General features: G+C 48.7%; 1 protein-coding gene across 1 annotated transcript in view; it reads left to right on the top strand.

Annotated features, from left to right (window-relative positions):
- The window catches only part of SEC11C (SEC11 homolog C, signal peptidase complex subunit), a 77,551-nt gene that overhangs the window by 34,484 nt on the left and 23,163 nt on the right, over positions 1–19,904 (top strand). Inside the window, exons 2-4 of the mRNA XM_063959377.1 lie at positions 8,113–8,222; positions 17,184–17,333; positions 19,333–19,452. Of these exons, the coding sequence (XP_063815447.1) occupies positions 8,113–8,222; positions 17,184–17,333; positions 19,333–19,452 (380 nt within the window). The remainder of the gene's footprint in view (positions 1–8,112; positions 8,223–17,183; positions 17,334–19,332; positions 19,453–19,904) is intronic.

Below are 19,904 nucleotides of genomic sequence, written 5' to 3'. Positions count from 1 at the left end.
GTTGGATTTGTAGTACAATTCAGCTTGCACATTCTGTGGCAGGATTGCCACAGCCAAAATCAGTAAAAGCCCATTCCACAAGGAAGGTGGGCTCATCTTGGGCGGCTGCCCGAGGGGTCTCGGCTTTACAACTTTGCCGAGCAGCTACTTGGTCAGGGGCAAACACGTTTGCTAAATTCTACAAATTTGATACCCTGGCTGAGGAGGACCTGGAGTTCTCTCATTCGGTGCTGCAGAGTCATCCGCACTCTCCCGCCCGTTTGGGAGCTTTGGTATAATCCCCATGGTCCTTACGGAGTCCCAGCATCCACTAGGACGTCAGAGAAAATAAGATTTTACTTACCGATAAATCTATTTCTCGTAGTCCGTAGTGGATGCTGGGCGCCCATCCCAAGTGCGGATTGTCTGCAATACTTGTATATAGTTATTGTTACAAAAATTCGGGTTATTATTGTTGTGAGCCATCTTTTCAGAGGCTCCTTTGCGTTTATCATACTGTTAACTGGGTTCAGATCACAAGTTGTACGGTGTGATTGGTGTGGCTGGTATGAGTCTTACCCGGGATTCAATATCCTTCCTTATTATGTACGCTCGTCCGGGCACAGTATCCTAACTGAGGCTTGGAGGAGGGTCATAGGGGGAGGAGCCAGTGCACACCACCTGATCCTTAAGCTTTTATTTTGTGCCCTGTCTCCTGCGGAGCCGCTATATCCCCATGGTCCTTACGGAGTCCCAGCATCCACTACGGACTACGAGAAATAGATTTATCGGTAAGTAAAATCTTATTTTTTTTACTTCGACAATGTGAAATGTCGACGTGCTGAGGATGCCGACGGTTAGGGTCTGGTGCTGCCAGGAGGGTCAGGGTTAGGCAGCCGGTGGGGAAAGGGTTAGGGACTTAGGGGTTTAATACTCACCGGCATGCCACCGAAACTCTTCGTCACGTGACCGCCAGAAGAAGACGACGCAGCCGCACACCGCTAGTTTGACAGGGACAGTTTGTCGACATATCCATGTCACTGTTGACATGCTGAATGTCAATCAATCTTGGGGCCCAATTCAGACTTGATCGCTGCTGTTCATTTTCGCACAGTGGGTGATTATCGAACTACTGCGCATGTGTATGCACCGCAATGCGCACACATGTCGCCAAACAGCGACAGGATGGTGCGAAAGTTTTGATCACATGGGCGTTCACAAGGTGATTGACAGGAAGCATAGGCCTTGAGTCAAAGTGGGTGTTGGGAGAGGCTGGCCCAAACGTCACAGTGTGCGGAATTTACAAAGTACCGAGAAATCTGAGATTTAGCAGCAATTTTTAAGGCGCCAATTTCTTACAATGCAAAAACAACCTGGTTTTGCATTGTCAAAAATTGTTGCTTTAAGGGGGTAAATCATTTGTTTCTCTGACGTCCTAGTGGATGCTGGGGACTCCGTAAGGACCATGGGGAATAGCGGCTCCGCAGGAGACTGGGCACAGCTAAGAAAGATTTAGGACTACCTGGTGTGCACTGGCTCCTCCCACTATGACCCTCCTCCAGACCTCAGTTAGAATCCTGTGCCCGGCTGAGCTGGATGCACACTAGGGGCTCTCCTGAGCTCCTAGAGAGAAAGTATATTTTAGGTTTTTTATTTTACAGTGAGATCTGCTGGCAACAGACTCACTGCAGCGAGGGACTAAGGGGAGAAGAAGCGAACCTACCTAACTGGTGGTAGCTTGGGCTTCTTAGGCTACTGGACACCATTAGCTCCAGAGGGATCGACCACATGGAACCGGCCATTGGTGTTCGGTCCCGGAGCCGCGCCGCCGGCCCCCTTACAGAGCCAGAAGCAAGAAGAATCCGGAAAATCGGCGGCAGAAGACATCAGTCTTCACCAAGGTAGCGCACAGCACTGCAGCTGTGCGCCATTGCTCCTCATACACACTTCACACTCCGGTCACTGAGGGTGCAGGGCGCTGGCAAATATATCACAATATATAGCCCCAGAGGCTATATATGTGATAAATACCCCTGCCAGAACCCATAAAAAAGCGGGAGAAAAGTCAGCCGAAAAAGGGGCGGAGCTATCTCCCTCAGCACACTGGCGCCATTTCTCCCTCACAGCTCCGCTGGAAGGAAGCTCCCTGGCTCTCCCCTGCAGTCTACACTACAGAAAAGGGTAAAAAAGAGAGGGGGGGGGGGCACTAAATTTAGGCGCAATATACATATAGCAGCTATAAGGGGATATAATTTAGTTAATCCCTGATTTATATAGCGCTCTGGTGTGTGCTGGCATACTCTCTCTCTGTCTCCCCAAAGGGCTTTGCGGGGTCCTGTCTTCTGTCAGAGCATTCCCTGTGTGTGTGTGGTGTGTCGGTACGGCTGTGTCGACATGTTTGATGAGGAGACTTATGTGGAGGAGGAGCAGGTGCCTATAAATGTGTTGTCACCCCCTGCGGGGCAGACACCGGAGTGGATGGACTTGTGGAAGGATTTACGCGAAAGTGTCGACTCCTTACATAAAAAATTTGACGACATGCCAAATGCGGGGCAGCCGGCTTCTCAGCCCGTGCCTGCCCAGACGTCTCAAAAGTCATCAGGGGCTCTAAAACGCCCGCTTCCTCAGATGGCAGACACAGATGTCGACACGGATACTGATACCAGTGTCGATGACGAAGAGACTAATGTAATGTCCAATAGGGCCACTCGTTATATGATTGAGGCAATGAAAAATGTTTTACACATTTCTGAGGTAACCCCAGGTACCACAAATAAGGGTATTATGTTTGGGGAGAAAAAACTACCAGTAGTTTTTCCCCCTTCTGAAGAATTGAATGAAGTGTGTGAACTAGCGTGGGCTTCCCCCGATAAAAAATTCGTAATTTCAAAAAAATTACTAATGGCGTACCCTTTCCCGCCAGAGGATAGGTCACGTTGGGAAACACCCTCTAGGGTGGATAAAGCACTTACGCGCATATCAAAAAAGGTGGCACTGCCGTCCCAGGATACGGCCGCCCTAAAGGAACCTGCTGACAGAAAGCAGGAGGCTCTCCAGAAAGCTATATATACACACACTGGTATTATACTGAGACCAGCTATTGCCTCAGCATGGATGTGCAGTGCTGCAGCTGCATGGTCAGACTCCCTGTCAGAAAACATTGACACCCTAGACAGGGACACTATATTGCTAAACGTAGAGCATATTAAAGACGCTGTCTTTTACATAAGAGATGCACAGAGGGATATTTGCCGGCTGGCATCAAAAATAAGTGCACTGTCCATTTGTGCCAGGAGAGGGTTATGGACCCGGCAGTGGACAGGTGATGCAGATTCCAAAAAGCACATGGAAGTTTTGCCTTATAAGGGTGAGGAGTTGTTCGGGGATGGTCTTTCAGACTTAGTGTCCACAGCAACAGCTGGGAAGTCAGCGTTTTTGCCACATGTCCCCTCACAACCAAAGAGAGCGCCGTATTATCAGGTGCAGTCCTTTCGCCCCCAAAAGAGCAGACGGGGTAGAGGCGCGTCCTTTCTGCCCAGAGGCAGAGGTAGGGGAAATAAGATGCAGCATACAGCCACTTCCCAGGAACAAAAGTCCTTCTCCGCTTCTTCTGCTAAGTCCGCCGCATGACGCTGGGGCTCAGCAGGCGGAGCCAGGTACGGTGGGGGGCCGTCTCAAAAACTTCAGCAATCAGTGGGCTCGCTCACAGGTAGATCCCTGGATCCTTCAAGTGGTATCTCAGGGGTACAGGCTGGAATTCGAGACATCCCCCCCCCCCCCCCGCCGTTTCCTCAAATCTGCCTTACCAACGACTCCTTCAGAAAGGGAGGCTGTGTTAGAGGCAATTCACAAGCTGTATTCCCAGCAGGTGATAGTCAAGGTGCCCCTACTTCAACAAGGACGGGGTTACTATTCCACAATGTTTGTGGTACCGAAACCGGACGGTTCGGTGAGACCCATTTTAAATTTGAAATCCTTGAACACATATTTAAGAAAATTCAAGTTCAAGATGGAATCGCTCAGGGCGGTTATTGCAAGCCTGGAAGAGGGAGATTACATGGTATCTCTGGACATCAAGGATGCTTACCTGCATGTCCCCATTTACCATCCTCACCAGGAGTACCTCAGATTTGTGGTACAGGATTGTCATTACCAATTCCAGACGTTGCCGTTCGGCCTGTCCACTGCACCGAGGGTATTTACCAAGGTAATGGCCGAAATGATGATACTCCTTCGGAAAAAGGGAGTTTTAATTATCCCATACTTGGACGATCTCCTGATAAGGGCGAGGTCCAGAGAGCAGTTGTTGGTCGGCGTAGCATTATCTCAGGAGGTGCTACACCAGCACGGTTGGATTCTGAATATTCCAAAGTCTCAGCTGGTTCCGGCGACACGTCTACTGTTCCTGGGGATGATTCTGGACACAGTCCAGAAAAAAGTGTTTCTCCCAGAGGAGAAAGCCGAGGAGCTGTCGTCTCTAGTGAGAGGCCTCCTGAAACCAAAACAGGTGTCGGTGCATCATTGCACGCAAGTCCTGGGAAAGATGGTAGCTTCCTACGAAGCGATTCCATTCGGCAGGTTCCATGCCAGAACCTTTCAGTGGGACCTGTTGGACCAATGGTCCGGATCGCATCTTCAAATGCATCGGTTGATAACCCTGGCTCCAAGGACCAGGGTGTCTCTGCTGTGGTGGCTGCAGAGTGCTCATCTCAGAGAGGGCCGCAGATTCGGCATACAGGACTGGGTCCTGGTGACCACGGATGCCAGCCTTCGGGGCTGGGGGGCAGTCACACAGGGAAGAAACTTCCAAGGACTTTGGTCAAGTCAGGAGACTTCCCTACACATAAATGTTCTGGAACTGAGGGCCATTTACAATGCCCTAAGTCTAGCAATGCCCCTGCTTCAAAACCAGCCGGTTCTGATCCAGTCAGACAACATCACGGCTGTCGCCCATGTAAATCGACAGGGCGGCACAAGAAGCAGGACGGCGATGGTAGAAGCCACAAGGATTCTCCGATGGGCGGAAAATCACGTGTTAGCACTGTCAGTAGTGTTCATTCCGGGAGTGGACAACTGGGAAGCAGACTTCCTCAGCTGGCACGACCTCCACCCGGGAGAGTGGGGACTTCATCCAGAAGTCTTCCAACTGATTGTAAACCGTTGGGAAAAGCCACAGGTGAACATGATGGCGTCCCGCTTAAACAAAAAGCTAGAAAAATATTGCGCCAGGTCAAGAGACCCTCAGGCGATAGCTGTGGACGCTCTAGTGACACCGTGGGTGTACCGGTTGGTTTATGTGTTCCCTCCTCTTCCTCTCATACCCAAGGTACTGAGGATAATAAGGAGAAGAGGAGTAAGAACTATACTCATTGTTCCGGATTGGCCAAGAAGAGCTTGGTACCCGGAACTTCAAGAAATGATCTCAGAGGACCCATAGCCTCTGCCGCTCAGACAGAACCTGCTGCTGCAGGGGCCCTGTCTGTTCCAAGACTTACCGCGGCTGCGTTTGACGGCATGGCGGTTGAACACCGGATCCTAAAAGAAAAGGGTATTCCGGAGGAAGTCATTCCTACGCTTATTAAAGCTAGAAAAGATGTAACCGTACAACATTATCACCGCATATGGCGAAAATATGTTGCGTGGTGTGAGGCCAGGAAGGCCCCAACGGAGGAATTCCAGCTAGGTCGATTTCTGCACTTCCTACAGTCAGGGGTGACTATGGGCCTAAAGCTGGGTTCCATTAAGGTCCAGATTTCGGCTCTGTCGATTTTCTTCCAAAAAGAACTGGCTTCACTGCCTGAAGTTCTGACATTTGTCAAGGGAGTGCTGCATATTCAGCCTCCTTTTGTGCCTCCAGTGGCACCGTGGGACCTCAACGTGGTGTTGGGTTTCCTAAAGTCACATTGGTTTGATCCACTCAAAACCGTGGATTTAAAATATCTCACGTGGAAAGTGGTCATGCTTTTGGCCTTGGCTTCGGCAAGGCGTGTGTCAGAATTGGCGGCTTTGTCATGTAAAAGCCCCTATTTGATTTTCCATATGGATAGGGCAGAATTGAGGACTCGTCCCCAGTTTCTTCCTAAGGTGGTATCGGCTTTTCACTTGAACCAACCTATCGTGGTGCCTGCGGCTACTAGGGACTTGGAGGACTCCAAGTTACTGGACGTAGTCAGGACCTTGAAAATTTATGTTTCCAGGACGGCTGGAGTCAGGAAGACTGACTCGCTATTTATCCTGTATGCACCAAACAAGATGGGTGCTCCTGCTTCAAAGCAGACTATTGCTCGCTGGATTTGTAGCACAATTCAGCTTGCGCATTCTGTGGCTGGCCTGCCGCAGCCTAAATCTGTAAAAGCCCATTCCACGAGGAAAGTGGGCTCTTCTTGGGCGGCTGCCCGAGGGGTCTCGGCTTTACAACTTTGCCAAGCTGCTACTTGGTCAGGGGCAAACACGTTTGCAAAATTCTACAAATTTGATACCCTGGCTGAGGAGGACCTTGAGTTCTCTCATTCGGTGCTGCAGAGTCATCCGCACTCTCCCGCCCGTTTGGGAGCTTTGGTATAATCCCCATGGTCCTTACGGAGTCCCCAGCATCCACTAGGACGTCAGAGAAAATAAGATTTTACTCACCGGTAAATCTATTTCTCGTAGTCCGTAGTGGATGCTGGGCGCCCGTCCCAAGTGCGGACTGTCTGCAATACTTGTATATAGTTATTGTTAACTACAAGGGTTATTGTTGAGCCATCTTTTGAGAGGCTCTGTTGTGTTCATACTGTTAACTGGGTATAGTATCACGAGTTATACGGTGTGATTGGTGTGGCTGGTATGAGTCTTACCCGGGATTCAAAATCCTTCCTTATTGTGTCAGCTCTTCCGGGCACAGTATCCTTACTGAGGTCTGGAGGAGGGTCATAGTGGGAGGAGCCAGTGCACACCAGGTAGTCCTAAATCTTTCTTAGCTGTGCCCAGTCTCCTGCGGAGCCGCTATTCCCCATGGTCCTTACAGAGTCCCCAGCATCCACTACGGACTACGAGAAATAGATTTACTGGTGAGTAAAATCTTATTTTTTGTGCTCATGGTGGGACGATACTCAGTTGTTCTGCCTAGCAGGCATCCATTACTTATCTTGCCAGCCGCTCCCAAAATGCATTGGTTGCACGCTGCATTTCGGCAACCAAACGCCTGACTTTGGGCCTCCTTCTGCTCGCCACCTCATGAGGATGCGAGAAGAAATGATGGGTGCCTGCAGCATTCCTGCCCATCGCCAAAACAATTGACCTACTTATGGCCACCCTAAAACAGTTGAATTACCCCCTAAGGGGGAATTCAATTAGGGCTACTTGAAGCAGCTGAGCTATGCAAGAGGGCAATCCACAGGCTGCAGTTAATGAGGATTTTCTTTCAAATAGAAATATGTGTTAAATAGCTTAACCTCATAGGTCCGAGAACTTATCCCAGATCCTGTGGGTTAACGCCCGTTAACACAGTAATTTACCAAGCAAGAAAAATGGTCTCTAATTGAATAGCCCCCGGCGTTTGCTAAAACCCTTTTTACAAGGTGCATTGGTTAGAGCACAGGTTCTCAAACTCGGTCCTCAGGACCCCACACGGTGCATGTTTTGCAGGTCACATGTACATTTTTAAAATGTGACAGTTGGTGATACACAGTGCAGCTGCCGGGTGACATGGAAAACGTGAACCGTGTGGGGTCCTCAGGACCGAGTTTGAGAACCACTGGGTTAGATCATATGACCAGGCACAAGAGGGGAGACTGAGATGTGGAGTACAGTGAGTGTCGCAGATGGGCTGGAATGATGCCCGTTTCCTGGGAAGCTGGCAGCTCTGCTCTATGCCATCCGTGAGGCTTTCCCAGGCTCACTGTAATCCTGTGTTCTAGATGTGACTCACACATGGCCCATTGTATGTCACCCATTTCATTCCCCAGGGTTCAGTATGAGACTGTCCCACTGCTCAGGCTGCAATGTGGCGATTTAGAGGATGTGCTCGTTACCTCGCTAATTATCACTGGCAGAAGTCATAGTGCCTCCACGCCGCAGCTGTCACGTCACATGGGGAACGGTCTCTGGCCCCATAGTAATCCTGTTATGTTTCCACTGTTTTTGTCTCTACAGTTGTACTATCAAGTGCTGAACTTTGCCATGATAGTGTCGTCTGCCCTCATGATATGGAAAGGTCTGATCGTGGTCACCGGGAGCGAGAGCCCTATTGTGGTCGTATTAAGGTACAGAGACTGACTTTTCTCACTGGTTCTACTGTTACATTTAATATCTCATGCTCCATCCTCTGACTGCACTAACGGGCCAAAAAAAGCGGGAAGTGGCCGGGCCATTTGTGTCTCCATCCTATATCGATTTACCGATGGGACATGACACTCCCAGAACATACCCATGAAACGGACCTTTTTTGCGTTCACCTTAGGACACTTCCCAGTCTCCACCCTGAAACGCCCAGGGATCACAAACCCCTTTCTCAAGTGTTAGCGGTGTCATACGCAATTGCGAACACCATCTGACTCTTGGGGTCGCATGTGCGCAGTAAAGTTGGGTAGACACCTGGCCGACAGGTCAGCCGATCCGTCAACCGATCTTAATGATTGGTAAGTGCATACACACTTACCAATCGTTCAGCCGATGTGTCGTTCCTGGCGTCACATAATGGGTGGGCATTTAAATGTGCCCGTCCAGTTAGATGTCAGTCACTGGCAGTCCCTGTGTACACACAGCCAGGTGTTCTGATATATCTGTAGATATATCTGACATCAGCTGTGCTGCAGTATCGACACCGTTCACAGACATATTGGGGGTACACAGCTGCCGGCAGGCTCACAATATATCGGCCATTCGATTGAACGGCTGATATATGGCTCGGTGTGTACCAAGCTTATGGGTTTCCAGGACTTTAAATGCAGTAGCAAAAAAAATCCCCCAAAAATCCCTCCACTGCGTACAACATCAACGAGCAAACAAACAACAATGAGAAAATGAGTACGGGGTAAGTATAAGAAGAGCCAAGTGTGTGAAAGTAGGAGGAATCCCTAATATTATACTAGATGGGTCGGCAACTAAAATTGTGTCATGTAGTAAAAACTAATAAGAAATAGAGAGTGTAACTCATACTTGCCTACCTGACCCTCTCCATGAGGGAGAAAATGCTCTGTTCCTGGACTTTCCTGGTAATTTATGATTGCCATCACCTGTGGTGAAACACCTTTCTTATCAATTACCTAGCTCACCACAGGTGATGGCAATCATACATTACCAGGAAAGTCCAGGAACAGAGCATTTTCTCCCTCATGGAGAGGGACCGGTAGGCAAGTATGGTGTAACTTGATCTTGTACACCCAGAAATTAACCCCATCCATAAAATATTGGTCAGCCTCAATAATAGTGCTATAAGGAGCTCGTATGAAAAACAGTATTCCGTTGTTTAGAATAATTGCTTAATTGAAATCAACACATATATTAGAGCAGGGGTTCTCAAACTCGGTCCTCAGGACCCCACACAGTGCATGTTTTGCAGGTAACCCAGCAGGTGCACAGGTGTATTAATTACTCACTGACCCATTTTAAAAGGTCCACAGGTGGAGCTAATTATTTCACTTGTGGTTCTGCGAGGAGACCTGCAAAACATGCACTGTGTGGGGTCCTGAGGACCGAGTTTGAGAACCTGTGTATTAGAGGAAGTGTATAGCATTGTACTCCCAGTTCATGCCTCCATAGGTTTACAATACTATCCCTTTAAACTGGGACACTTGTGAATTACACAGGTTCTGTGGCTGGTTAAAACCAGGTGAAATGCAGACTTTACGTCAGCCAGCCACAGAACCTGTGTAATTCATGAGTGTCCCGGTTTAAAGGCATAGGAGGTCTATTAAGTAAGCCCTGGAGAGAGATAAACTATCAGATAACCAGCTCTTGTCATTTCTCTAACGTCCTAGTGGATGCTGGGGACTCCGTAAGGACCATGGGGATAGACGGGCTTCGCAGGAGACATGGGCACTTTAAGAAAGAATTTAGGTTCTGGTGTGCACTGGCTCCTCCCTCTATGCCCCTCCTCCAGACCTCAGTTTGATACGGTGCCCAGACGAGCTGGGTGCTTTTCAGTGAGCTCTCCTGAGTTTGCTGAGAGAAAGTATTTTGTTAGGTTTTTTATTTTCAGGGAGCTCTGCTGGCAACAGACTCCCTGCATCGTGGGACTGAGGGGAGAGAAGCAGCCCTACTCTCTGAAGCTAGGTCCTGCTTCTTAGGCTACTGGGCACCATTAGCTCCAGAGGGATCGTACGCAGGATCTCACCCTCGCCGTCCGATCCCAGAGCCGCGCCGCCGTCCCCCTCGCAGAGCCGGAAGACAGAAGCCGGGTGAGTATGAGAAGCAAAGAAGACTTCACAGCCGGCAGAAGACTCCGTGGTCTTCACTGAGGTAACGCACAGCACTGCAGCTGTGCGCCATTGCTCCCACACACCTCACATACTCCGGTCACTGTAAGGGTGCAGGACGCAGGGGGGGGGGCGCGCGGCGCCCTGCGCCCTGGGCAGAGCAATATAAACCTCTTATTTGGCAAAAGGAGCATATATACAGCTGGACACTGTATATATGCAGGAGCCCCCGCCAATTTTACACTTTTAGCGGGACAGAAGCCCGCTGTCGAGGGGGCGGGGCTTCTCCCTCAGCACTCACCAGCGCCATGTTTTTCTCCACAGCACCGCTGAGAGGAAGCTCCCCGGTCTCTCCCCTGCTTATACCACGGTAGAAGAGAGGGTTTTAAAGAAGAGGGGGGCACATAATTCGGCGCAGATAATAACAGCGCTACTGGGTAAACATTAAATTGCTGTGTTTTTTCCTGGGTCATATAGCGCTGGGGTGTGGGCTGGCATACTCTCTCTCTCTCTCTCTCCAAAGGGCCTTGTGGGGGAATTATCTTCAGATGACCATTCCCTGAGTGTGTGGTGTGTCGGTACGTGTGTCTCGACATGTCTGAGGTAAAAGGCTCCCCTAAGGAGGAGATGGAGCAAATGTGTGTGGGTGAGTGGTGTCTCCGTCGACAACGCCGACACCTGTTTGGATATGTGAAATTAAGTGCTAAGGTAAATTTATTGCACAAAAGATTAGAGAACAGACAGGGAATCTACCCATGTCTGTCCCTATGTCGCAGAGACCTTCAGAGTCTCACAATGCTCACTATCCAAAATAATAGACACTGATATCGACACGGAGTCTGACTCCAGTGTCGACTGCGATAATGCAAAGTTACAGCCAAAATGGCAGGAAAGTATTCAATATATTATTATTGTAATAAAAGATGTTTTGCATATCACTGATGACTCATCTGTCCCTGACACTAGGGTACACATGTTTAAGGGGAAGAAAGCTGAGGTAAATTTCCCTCCTCTCATGATGAAAAAGAGCGGGAATCTCCTGACAAGAGACTGCAGTTTCCCACAAAGAATTCTCAGGGAGTATCCTTTCCCTACTAGGGCCAGGATACGATGGGAATCTTCCCCTAGGGTGGACAAAGCTTGTCACGTTTACCCAAAGTAGCATGCAGTAAAAGTACTTTGAAGTCCATTTACACACATTCTGGTACACTACTCAGACCGGCGATTGTGTCGGCATGGGTTTATAGCGCTGTAGCAGCGTGGACAGATACCTTATCAGCAGAGATTGAGACCCTAGTATGTATATATATATATATATATATATATATATATATATATATATATATATATGTATGTACAGCCGCGGGACGGACCGGCACTCCTCCCAATGATCACTCCAATGCTCCGGTGCCTCCAGCAAATACAAAGTATGTATGAAGCAAAAAACAACTGCGGCACTCGGAGACTTGATGCAAAAATAGGTGTATTACAAACAACACATTTCCAACGTTTCGGGGCTAACACACCCCTTTATCAAGGAGAAACAGCAATTGCTGTATCTCCTTGATAAAGGGGTGTGTTATCCCCGAAACGTTGGAAATGTGTTGTTTGTAATACACCTATTTTTGCATCAAGTCTCCGAGTGCCGCAGTTGTTTTTTGCTTCATATATATATATATGTATATATATATATATATATATATATATATATATATATATATATATATATATAAAACATGCCCAAAGAGACATTAGTATACTGGGTTCTAGAGTCAACGCTATGTCGATTTCTGCTAGACGTGTCCTGTGGAACATGCAATGGACAGGTGATGCCGACTTAAGAGGCATATGGAAGGTTTACCTTACAAGGCTGAGGAATTGTGTGGAGAAGGGCTCTCGGACCTGTTCTCCACAGCTATAGCTGGTAATTCTGATCTGTTGCCTTATATTCCCGCACAGCCTAAGAAAGCACGACATTATCAAATGCAGTCCTTTCGATCACAAAGAAACAGGAAAGTCCGAGGTGCGTCCTTTCTTGCCAGAGGCAGGGGCAGAGGAAAGAAGCTGCACAACACAGCTAGTTCCCAGGAACAGAAGTCCTCCCCGGCCTCTACAAAATCCACCGCATGACGCTGGGGCTCCACAGGCGGTGCTAGGCTCGGTGGGGGCACGTCTTCGAAATTTCAGCCACAAGTGGGTTCACTCCCAGCTGGATCCCTGGGCAATAGATATTGTGCCTCAGGGATACAAGCTGGAATTCGAAGAGATGCCCCCTCACCGATACAAATCGGCCCTGCCAGCTTCCCCCCACGAGAGGAAAATAGTGTTAACTGCAATTCACAAATTGTATCTTCAACAGGTGGTGGTCAAGGTTCCCCTCCTTCAACAAGGAGGGGGTTATTATTCAACCATGTTTGTAGTCCCGAAACCGGACGGTTCGGTCAGACCCATATTGAATTTAAAATCCCTGAACATATACAGGTTGAGTATTCCATATCCAAATATTCCGAAATACGGAATATTCCGAAATACGGATTTTTTTGTGTGAGAGTGAGATAGTGAAACCTTTGTTTTCTGATGGCTCAATGTACACGAACTTTGTTTAATACACAAAGCTATTAAAAATATTGTATTAAATGACCTTTAGGCTGTGTGTATAAGGTGTATATGAAACATAAATGCATTCTGTGCTTAGATTTAGGTCCCATCACCATGATATCTCATTATGGTATGTAATTATTCCAAAATAAGGAAAAATCCGATATCCAAAATACCTCTGGTCCCAAGCATTTTGAATAAGGGATACTCAACCTGTACCTGAAAAGGTTCAAGTTCAAGATGGAATCGCTGAGAGCGGTCGTCGCAAGCCTGGAAGGGGGGGAGTTTATGGTGTCTCTGGACATAAAGGATGCATACCTTCATGTCCCCATTTATCCACCTCATCAGGCGTACCTCAGATTTGTGGTACAGGATTGTCATTACCAATTTCAGACGTTGCCGTTTGGTCTCTCCACGGCACCGAGAATATTTACCAAGGTAATGGCGGAAATGATGGTACTCGTGCGGAAGCAAGGAGTCGCAATTATCCCATACTTGGACGTTCTCCTCATAAAAGCGGGATCAAGAGAGCAGTTGCTGATCAGCGTAGCACTTTCTCTGGAAGTGTTACGGCAACACGGCTGGATTCTAAATATTCCAAAGCCGCAGTTGGTTCCTACGACTCGTCTGCCTTTCCTGGGCATGATTCTAGACCAGGCCTGGCCAACCTGTGGCTCTCCAGATGTTGTGAAACTACACATCCCAGCATGCCCTGCCACAGTTTTAGCCTTCCCTAATAGCAAAACTGTAGCAAAGCATGATGGGACTTGTAGTTTTACAACAGCTGGAGAGCCACAGGTTGGCCAGGCCTGTTCTAGACACAGACCAGAAAAGGGTTTATCTCCCGATAGAGAAAGCTCAGGAACACGGGACACTGGTCAGGAACCTATTAAAATCAAAACAGGTGTCAGTGCATCACTGCACTCAAGTCCTGGGAAAGATGGTGGCATCATACGAGGCCATTTCCTTCGGCAGGTTCCATGCGAGGACCTTTCAATGGGACTTATTGGACAAGTTGTCCGGATCACATCTTCAGATGCATCGGTTAATCACCCTATCCCCCTGGGCCAGGGTGTCACTCCTGTGGTGGCTGCAGAGTGCTCACCTTCTCGAGGGCCGCAGATTCGGCATTCAGGACTGGGTCCTGGTGACCACGGATGCAAGCCTCCGAGGTTGGGGAGCAGTCACACAGGGAAGAAATTTCCAAGGTCTGTGGTCAAGTCAGGAGACTTGCCTTCACATCAACATCCTGGAACTAAGGGCCATATACAACGCCCTACGTCAAGCGGAGACCCTGCTTCGCGACCAACCGGTTCTGATTCAGTCAGACAACATCACCGCAGTGGCTCATGTAAACCGACAAGGCGGCACAAGGAGCAGGGTGGCGATGACGAAGCCACCAGAATTTTTCGCTGTGCGGAGAATCACGTAAGCGCACTGTCAGCAGTGTTCGTCCCGGGAGTGGACAACTCGGAAGCAGACTTCCTCAGCAGACACGACCTCCACCCGGGAGAGTGGAGACTTCATCAGGAAGTCTTCGCACAGATTACAAGTCGGTGGGAACTGCCACAGGTGGACATGATGGCATCCCGCCTCAACAAAAAGCTACAGAGGTATTGCGCCAGGTCAAGAGACCCCCAGGCGGTAGCTGTGGACGCCCTGGTGATACCGTGGGTGTTCCAGTCGGTCTATGTATTTCCTCCTCTTCCTCTCATACCCAAGGTGCTGAGGATAATAAGAAAAAGAGGAGTGAGAACAATCCTCATTGTTCCAGATTGGCCACGAAGGACTTGGTATCCAAATCTGCAAGAAATGCTCACAGAGGACCCATGGCCTCTTCCTCTAAGACAGGACCTGTTGCAACAGGGGCCCTGTCTGTTCCAAGACATCGCGACTGCGTTTGACGACATGGCGGTTGAACGCCGGATCCTAGCAGGGAAAGGCATTCTGGATGAGGTCATTCCTACGCTGATAAAGGCTAGGAAGGACGTGACAGCTCAACATTATCACCGTATATGGCGAAAATATGTTTATTGCTGTGAGGCCAGGAATGCTCCTACGGAGGAATTCCAGCTGGGCCGTTTCCTTCACTTCCTACAGTCCGGAGTGAATTTGGGCCTAAAATTGGGTTCCATTAAGGTTCAGATTTCGTCCCTATCCATTTTCTTTCAAAAGGAGCTGGCTTCTCTACCTGAAGTTCAGACATTTGTAAAGGGAGTGCTGCATATTCAGCCTCCTTTTGTGCCTCCAGTGGCACCTTGGGATCTTAACGTGGTGTTAAGTTTCCTGAAATCCCACTGGGTTTGAACCACTTAAAACGGTGGAGTTGAAATATCTCACCTGGAAGGTGGTCATGCTATTGGCCTTGGCTTCGGCTAGGCGTGTGTCAGAGTTGGCGGCTTTGTCACATAGAAGCCCCTATCTGGTTTTCCATGTGGATAGAGCAGAATTGCGGACCCGTCCACAATTTATGCCGAAAGTGTTTTCATCTTTTCATATAAACCAACCTATTGTGGTGCCTGTGGCTACTCGTGACTTGGAGGATTCCGAGTTGCTTGATGTGGTCGGGGCTTTGAAGGTTTATGTAGCCAGAACGGCTAGGGTCAGGAAGACTGACTCGCTGTTTATCCTGTATGCATCCAACAAGCTGGGTGCTCCTGCTTAAAAGCAAACATTGCTCGCTGGATCTGTAACACGATTCAGCAGGCTCATTCTGCGGCTGGATTGCCGCTGCCAAAATCAGTTAAGGCCCATTCCACTAGGAAGGTGGGCTCTTCTTGGGCGGCTGCCCGAGGGGTTTCGGCATTACAACTTTGCCGAGCGGCTACTTGGTCAGGTTCAAACACTTTTGCAAAGTTCTACAAGTGTGATACCCTGGCTGAGGAGGACCTCTTATTTGCTCAATCGGTGCTGCAGTCATCCGCACTCTCCCGCCCGTTTGGGAGCTTTGGTATAATCCCCATGGTCCTTACGGAGTCCCCAGCATCCACTAGGACGTTAGAGAAAATAAGATTTTACTTACCGGTAAATCTATTTCTCGTAGTCCGTAGTGGATGCTGGGCGCCCGTCCCAAGTGCGGACTTCTTCTGCAATGCTTGTATAAAGTTATTGCTTCAATAAGGGTTATGTTATGGTTGCATCAGGGTTGACCTGATGCTCTGTTGTTTGTCATACTGTTGACTGGTTGTTATAAACTCAAGTTATACGGTGTGATTGGTGTGGCTGGTATGAATCTTGCCTTGGATTTCCAAAATCCTTTCCTTGTACTGTCAGCTCCTCTGGGCACAGTTTCTCTAACTGAGGTCTGGAGGAGGGGCATAGAGGGAGGAGCCAGTGCACACCAGAACCTAAATTCTTTCTTAAAGTGCCCATGTCTCCTGCGGAGCCCGTCTATCCCCATGGTCCTTACGGAGTCCCCAGCATCCACTACGGACTACGAGAAATAGATTTACCGGTAAGTAAAATCTTATTTTTCCAAATTTTTGACATGACAGTTAGGAGCTGATTGGCTGATACTTTATCTCCATCCACTTTATCTCCATCTAAGGCTTAGAAAATAGACCCCACAGCCTGTAACGTGGCAGTTAGAAGCTGATTGGCTGGTGCTTAATCTCTGTCCACTTTATCTCTCTCCAAGGTTTAGTACATAGACCCCATAGTATGCTAAGCCTATGCCTGCAGACGCTATTGTTTGTACAAGCACAATTCAGAATGGCTGACATTAGACTTAGGGCTTGATGTATCAGTAAGTGGAAAGAGTGGAGTAGTTGTCCATAGCAACCAATCATCTTTGAGGAAGCATTTATCAGGTACACCCTATAAAATGATAGGTGGATGCTCATTGGTTGCAATGAGCAGCGCCTCCACTGGTCTACTTCTCTGTTTTCACTGCTTGATACATCAACACCATGTCACCATCTTTTTTAGAAAGAGTTACAGACACATGGATCAAAAAAATATGAGGGTTGAAGAATGTATTGGGCATCTGTATATATATTATGTGTATACATTTAGTAGTAGCATTACAGAACCCCTTAATTGGAAGCTCAGCATCAACACTATTACTTTGTTAGTGTACGTGTTGTATCCTTGCGTGGCTTTTCAGCCCAGGCCGCAGTAGCCCCCCGCTGTCCTCAGCCATAACTAAATGTGAGCAAAGAGCCAAGCAAACAGATTGATGACCTCTGTCTGTATTGTGACCTTACACAGTGGCAGCATGGAGCCAGCCTTTCATCGAGGAGACCTGCTGTTCCTAACTAACTTCCACGAAGACCCCATCCGAGCCGGAGAGATTGTGGTGTTTAAAGTGGAAGGCCGAGATATCCCAATAGTTCACAGAGTCATCAAAGTTCACGAAAAGTAACGTATAATTATTACTGCTGTTCTGCCATGAACGTTGTCTAAGTGTTACAATTAGAATGAGTCATTATTGATTACATAACTAGCAATTGTTAATTTCCTCCAAATGACGTAGGTGTCCCTGACGTTTATTAAAGAGGAACTCTACTTTCACAGTATTTTATTGCCAGATAAATATGACTATGTTCATTGACCATAGGCATGACAGGAGCAAAGACGGTGTGCCTCCAACCAGGTCATGGGCTACCTACCACCCCTACTCCGGGACACAGACTACTCACCTGGGATGCCTAGATGAGTTGTCTACATCCCGGAGTGGAGTAGTCTATCAACCAGCAGAGGGGGAAATCCCGTTGCGGCACCCCGATCTTAGCTCCTGCACAAACATTTGTTGTTGACTTAGGATAAGACAATGGACCTACTGCATTTTGGGGGTCATTCCGAGTTGATCGTAGCTGTGCTAAATTTAGCACAGCTACGATGTTCTACCCTGACATGCGGGGGGACGCCCAGCACAGGGCTAGTCCGCCCCGCATGTCAGTCCGGCCCCCCCTCGCAGAAGTGCAAAGGCATCGCACAGCGGTGATGCCTTTGTTCTTCAAGAGTAGCTCCCGGCCAGCGTAGCTTTAGCGTGCTGGCTGGGAGCTACTCATCGCTCCCCGGCCCGCAGCGGCTGCGTGTGATGTCACGCAGCCGCTGCGGCCCGCCCCCTGTTCGGTCCGGCCACGCCTGCATTGGTCAGACCAAACCCACGGAACGGCGGCCAAACGCCGCTGTTCCGCCCCCTCCCGCCCAGCGATCGCCTCTGCCTGTCGATCAGGCAGAGGCGATCGCATCCCTGCTACGGCGCCGGCGCATCCCACACTACGGCGCATGCGCAGCAGGGACCCGTTCGCTCTGCTGTGTTAAAACGCAGCGAGCGAACGGGTCAAAATTACCCCATTTATCTCCATCGGTCAAACCTGAGTTGATCTGTTGTTCAAACTCAAGACATGCCTTCACAAACTGGTCTCTTAAGGTGGGTACACACTAATAGATATATCTGCAGATCAATTGATCTGCAGATATATCTATGGACGGATCGGGCAGTGTGTTGAGCATACACACTGCCCGATCCGTCGGGGACTGACGTCATGAACTGGGCCCGCCCAGTTCAGCTGTCAATCGCTGCTGGCCGCCGCAGCATGTGTACGGGCGGTCGGCCGACCGCCCCGTACACACACAGCGACGCGCCAATATATCGGTAGATATATTGGCCGTCGGCTGTGCTGCGCGGCCGACGCGATACGTCCGTGAACGACCGAGTTCACAGACGTATTGGCCGTACACACTGGCCGACGGTCCCGCGATATATCGGCCGTTCAAGAGAACGGCCGATATATCGACCAGTGTGTACGGGCCTTTAGGAGGGTTTCCATTTCTGTCCTAAAATGATGCATATTTTAGCCTTGTTTATGGCTTAAATTAATCAGGAGACTGAGGGGCCCATTTATCAGCGAGTGATGAAACTTGTTGCGTATGATTAATGGTGCTCCAGCCAATCAGCTCCCAACTGTAATTTTTAAAACACATGACAGTTGGGAGCTGGTTGGCTGGAGCACTATTTATTATACGCAACTAGTTTTATCAATCACAACCAGTTTTATCACTCGTTGATTAACGAGCCCCGTAGATTGTATTCATTACAGGCGCCAATACTGTTGTTTGTTTGCTGTTGACGTGCAACATGAAGGCTCTAAGAGATGTCTCTTTAAAAATGCAGAACAATGCCTGATGTCACTTGGGTAGATGGATATGCGCGTCATGTGTTATGAGGCTTTTGCGCTGCAGAGTGATCAGTTTGCTTTTCTTAAATGGCCTCCTATGAAGGCGGATTTGTAGTGTAAATGTGTCTTATATCATTGATAGTTGACCTGTAAACCCCGATCCAGCTGTAGATCCAAACGTAACCTTCAGCTCCATAGATCACTATTTCTAAATCTTCATATTTCCTTTTCAGAGAGAACGGAGATATTAAGTTCCTGACTAAGGGAGATAACAATGAAGTTGACGACCGAGGTCTCTATAAGGAAGGACAAAACTGGCTGGAAAAGAAGGATGTAGTGGGCAGAGCGAGAGGGTGAGCTGGGCTGTGATGGGTATCTGGTGACGACTTGTATGTACGTCAGTGTCATATTCAGCTATTACTGACCATCCTGAATGTACGTTTTATTCCTGCCCTACCCATTCAGTTCTTGGATTTATTCCTGCTGCTTCTGAGTTTAGGAGTCGCACAGTAGCAATACCCTGGGCCCCCTTCAGAGTGCGGAGCGGGTGCAGCTATAGGGTTCATATTTGCCTCATATAAACCCTATAGGGTTCATATTTGCCCCTGGGAGAATCACGTTACCACAATGGAGCCAATGTAGACTTGAGCAAGCGCCCGTTTGCGAAACGCGTCTTGCAATATTTCTCACTACTGCGCCTGCCTTATAAGCAAGTGTGTGCAACTACGGGTGATGCAGAGTCTTAAGCATTCAGTCGCATCTCTACTTGTGCCTGAGTCTGCGTAACTGGGCTCTGATGAGTTCT

Source organism: Pseudophryne corroboree, chromosome 1 (assembly GCF_028390025.1).
Source record: "Pseudophryne corroboree isolate aPseCor3 chromosome 1, aPseCor3.hap2, whole genome shotgun sequence".
NCBI lineage: Eukaryota > Metazoa > Chordata > Amphibia > Anura > Myobatrachidae > Pseudophryne > Pseudophryne corroboree.
This window is presented reverse-complemented; position numbering and strand designations above follow the sequence as displayed.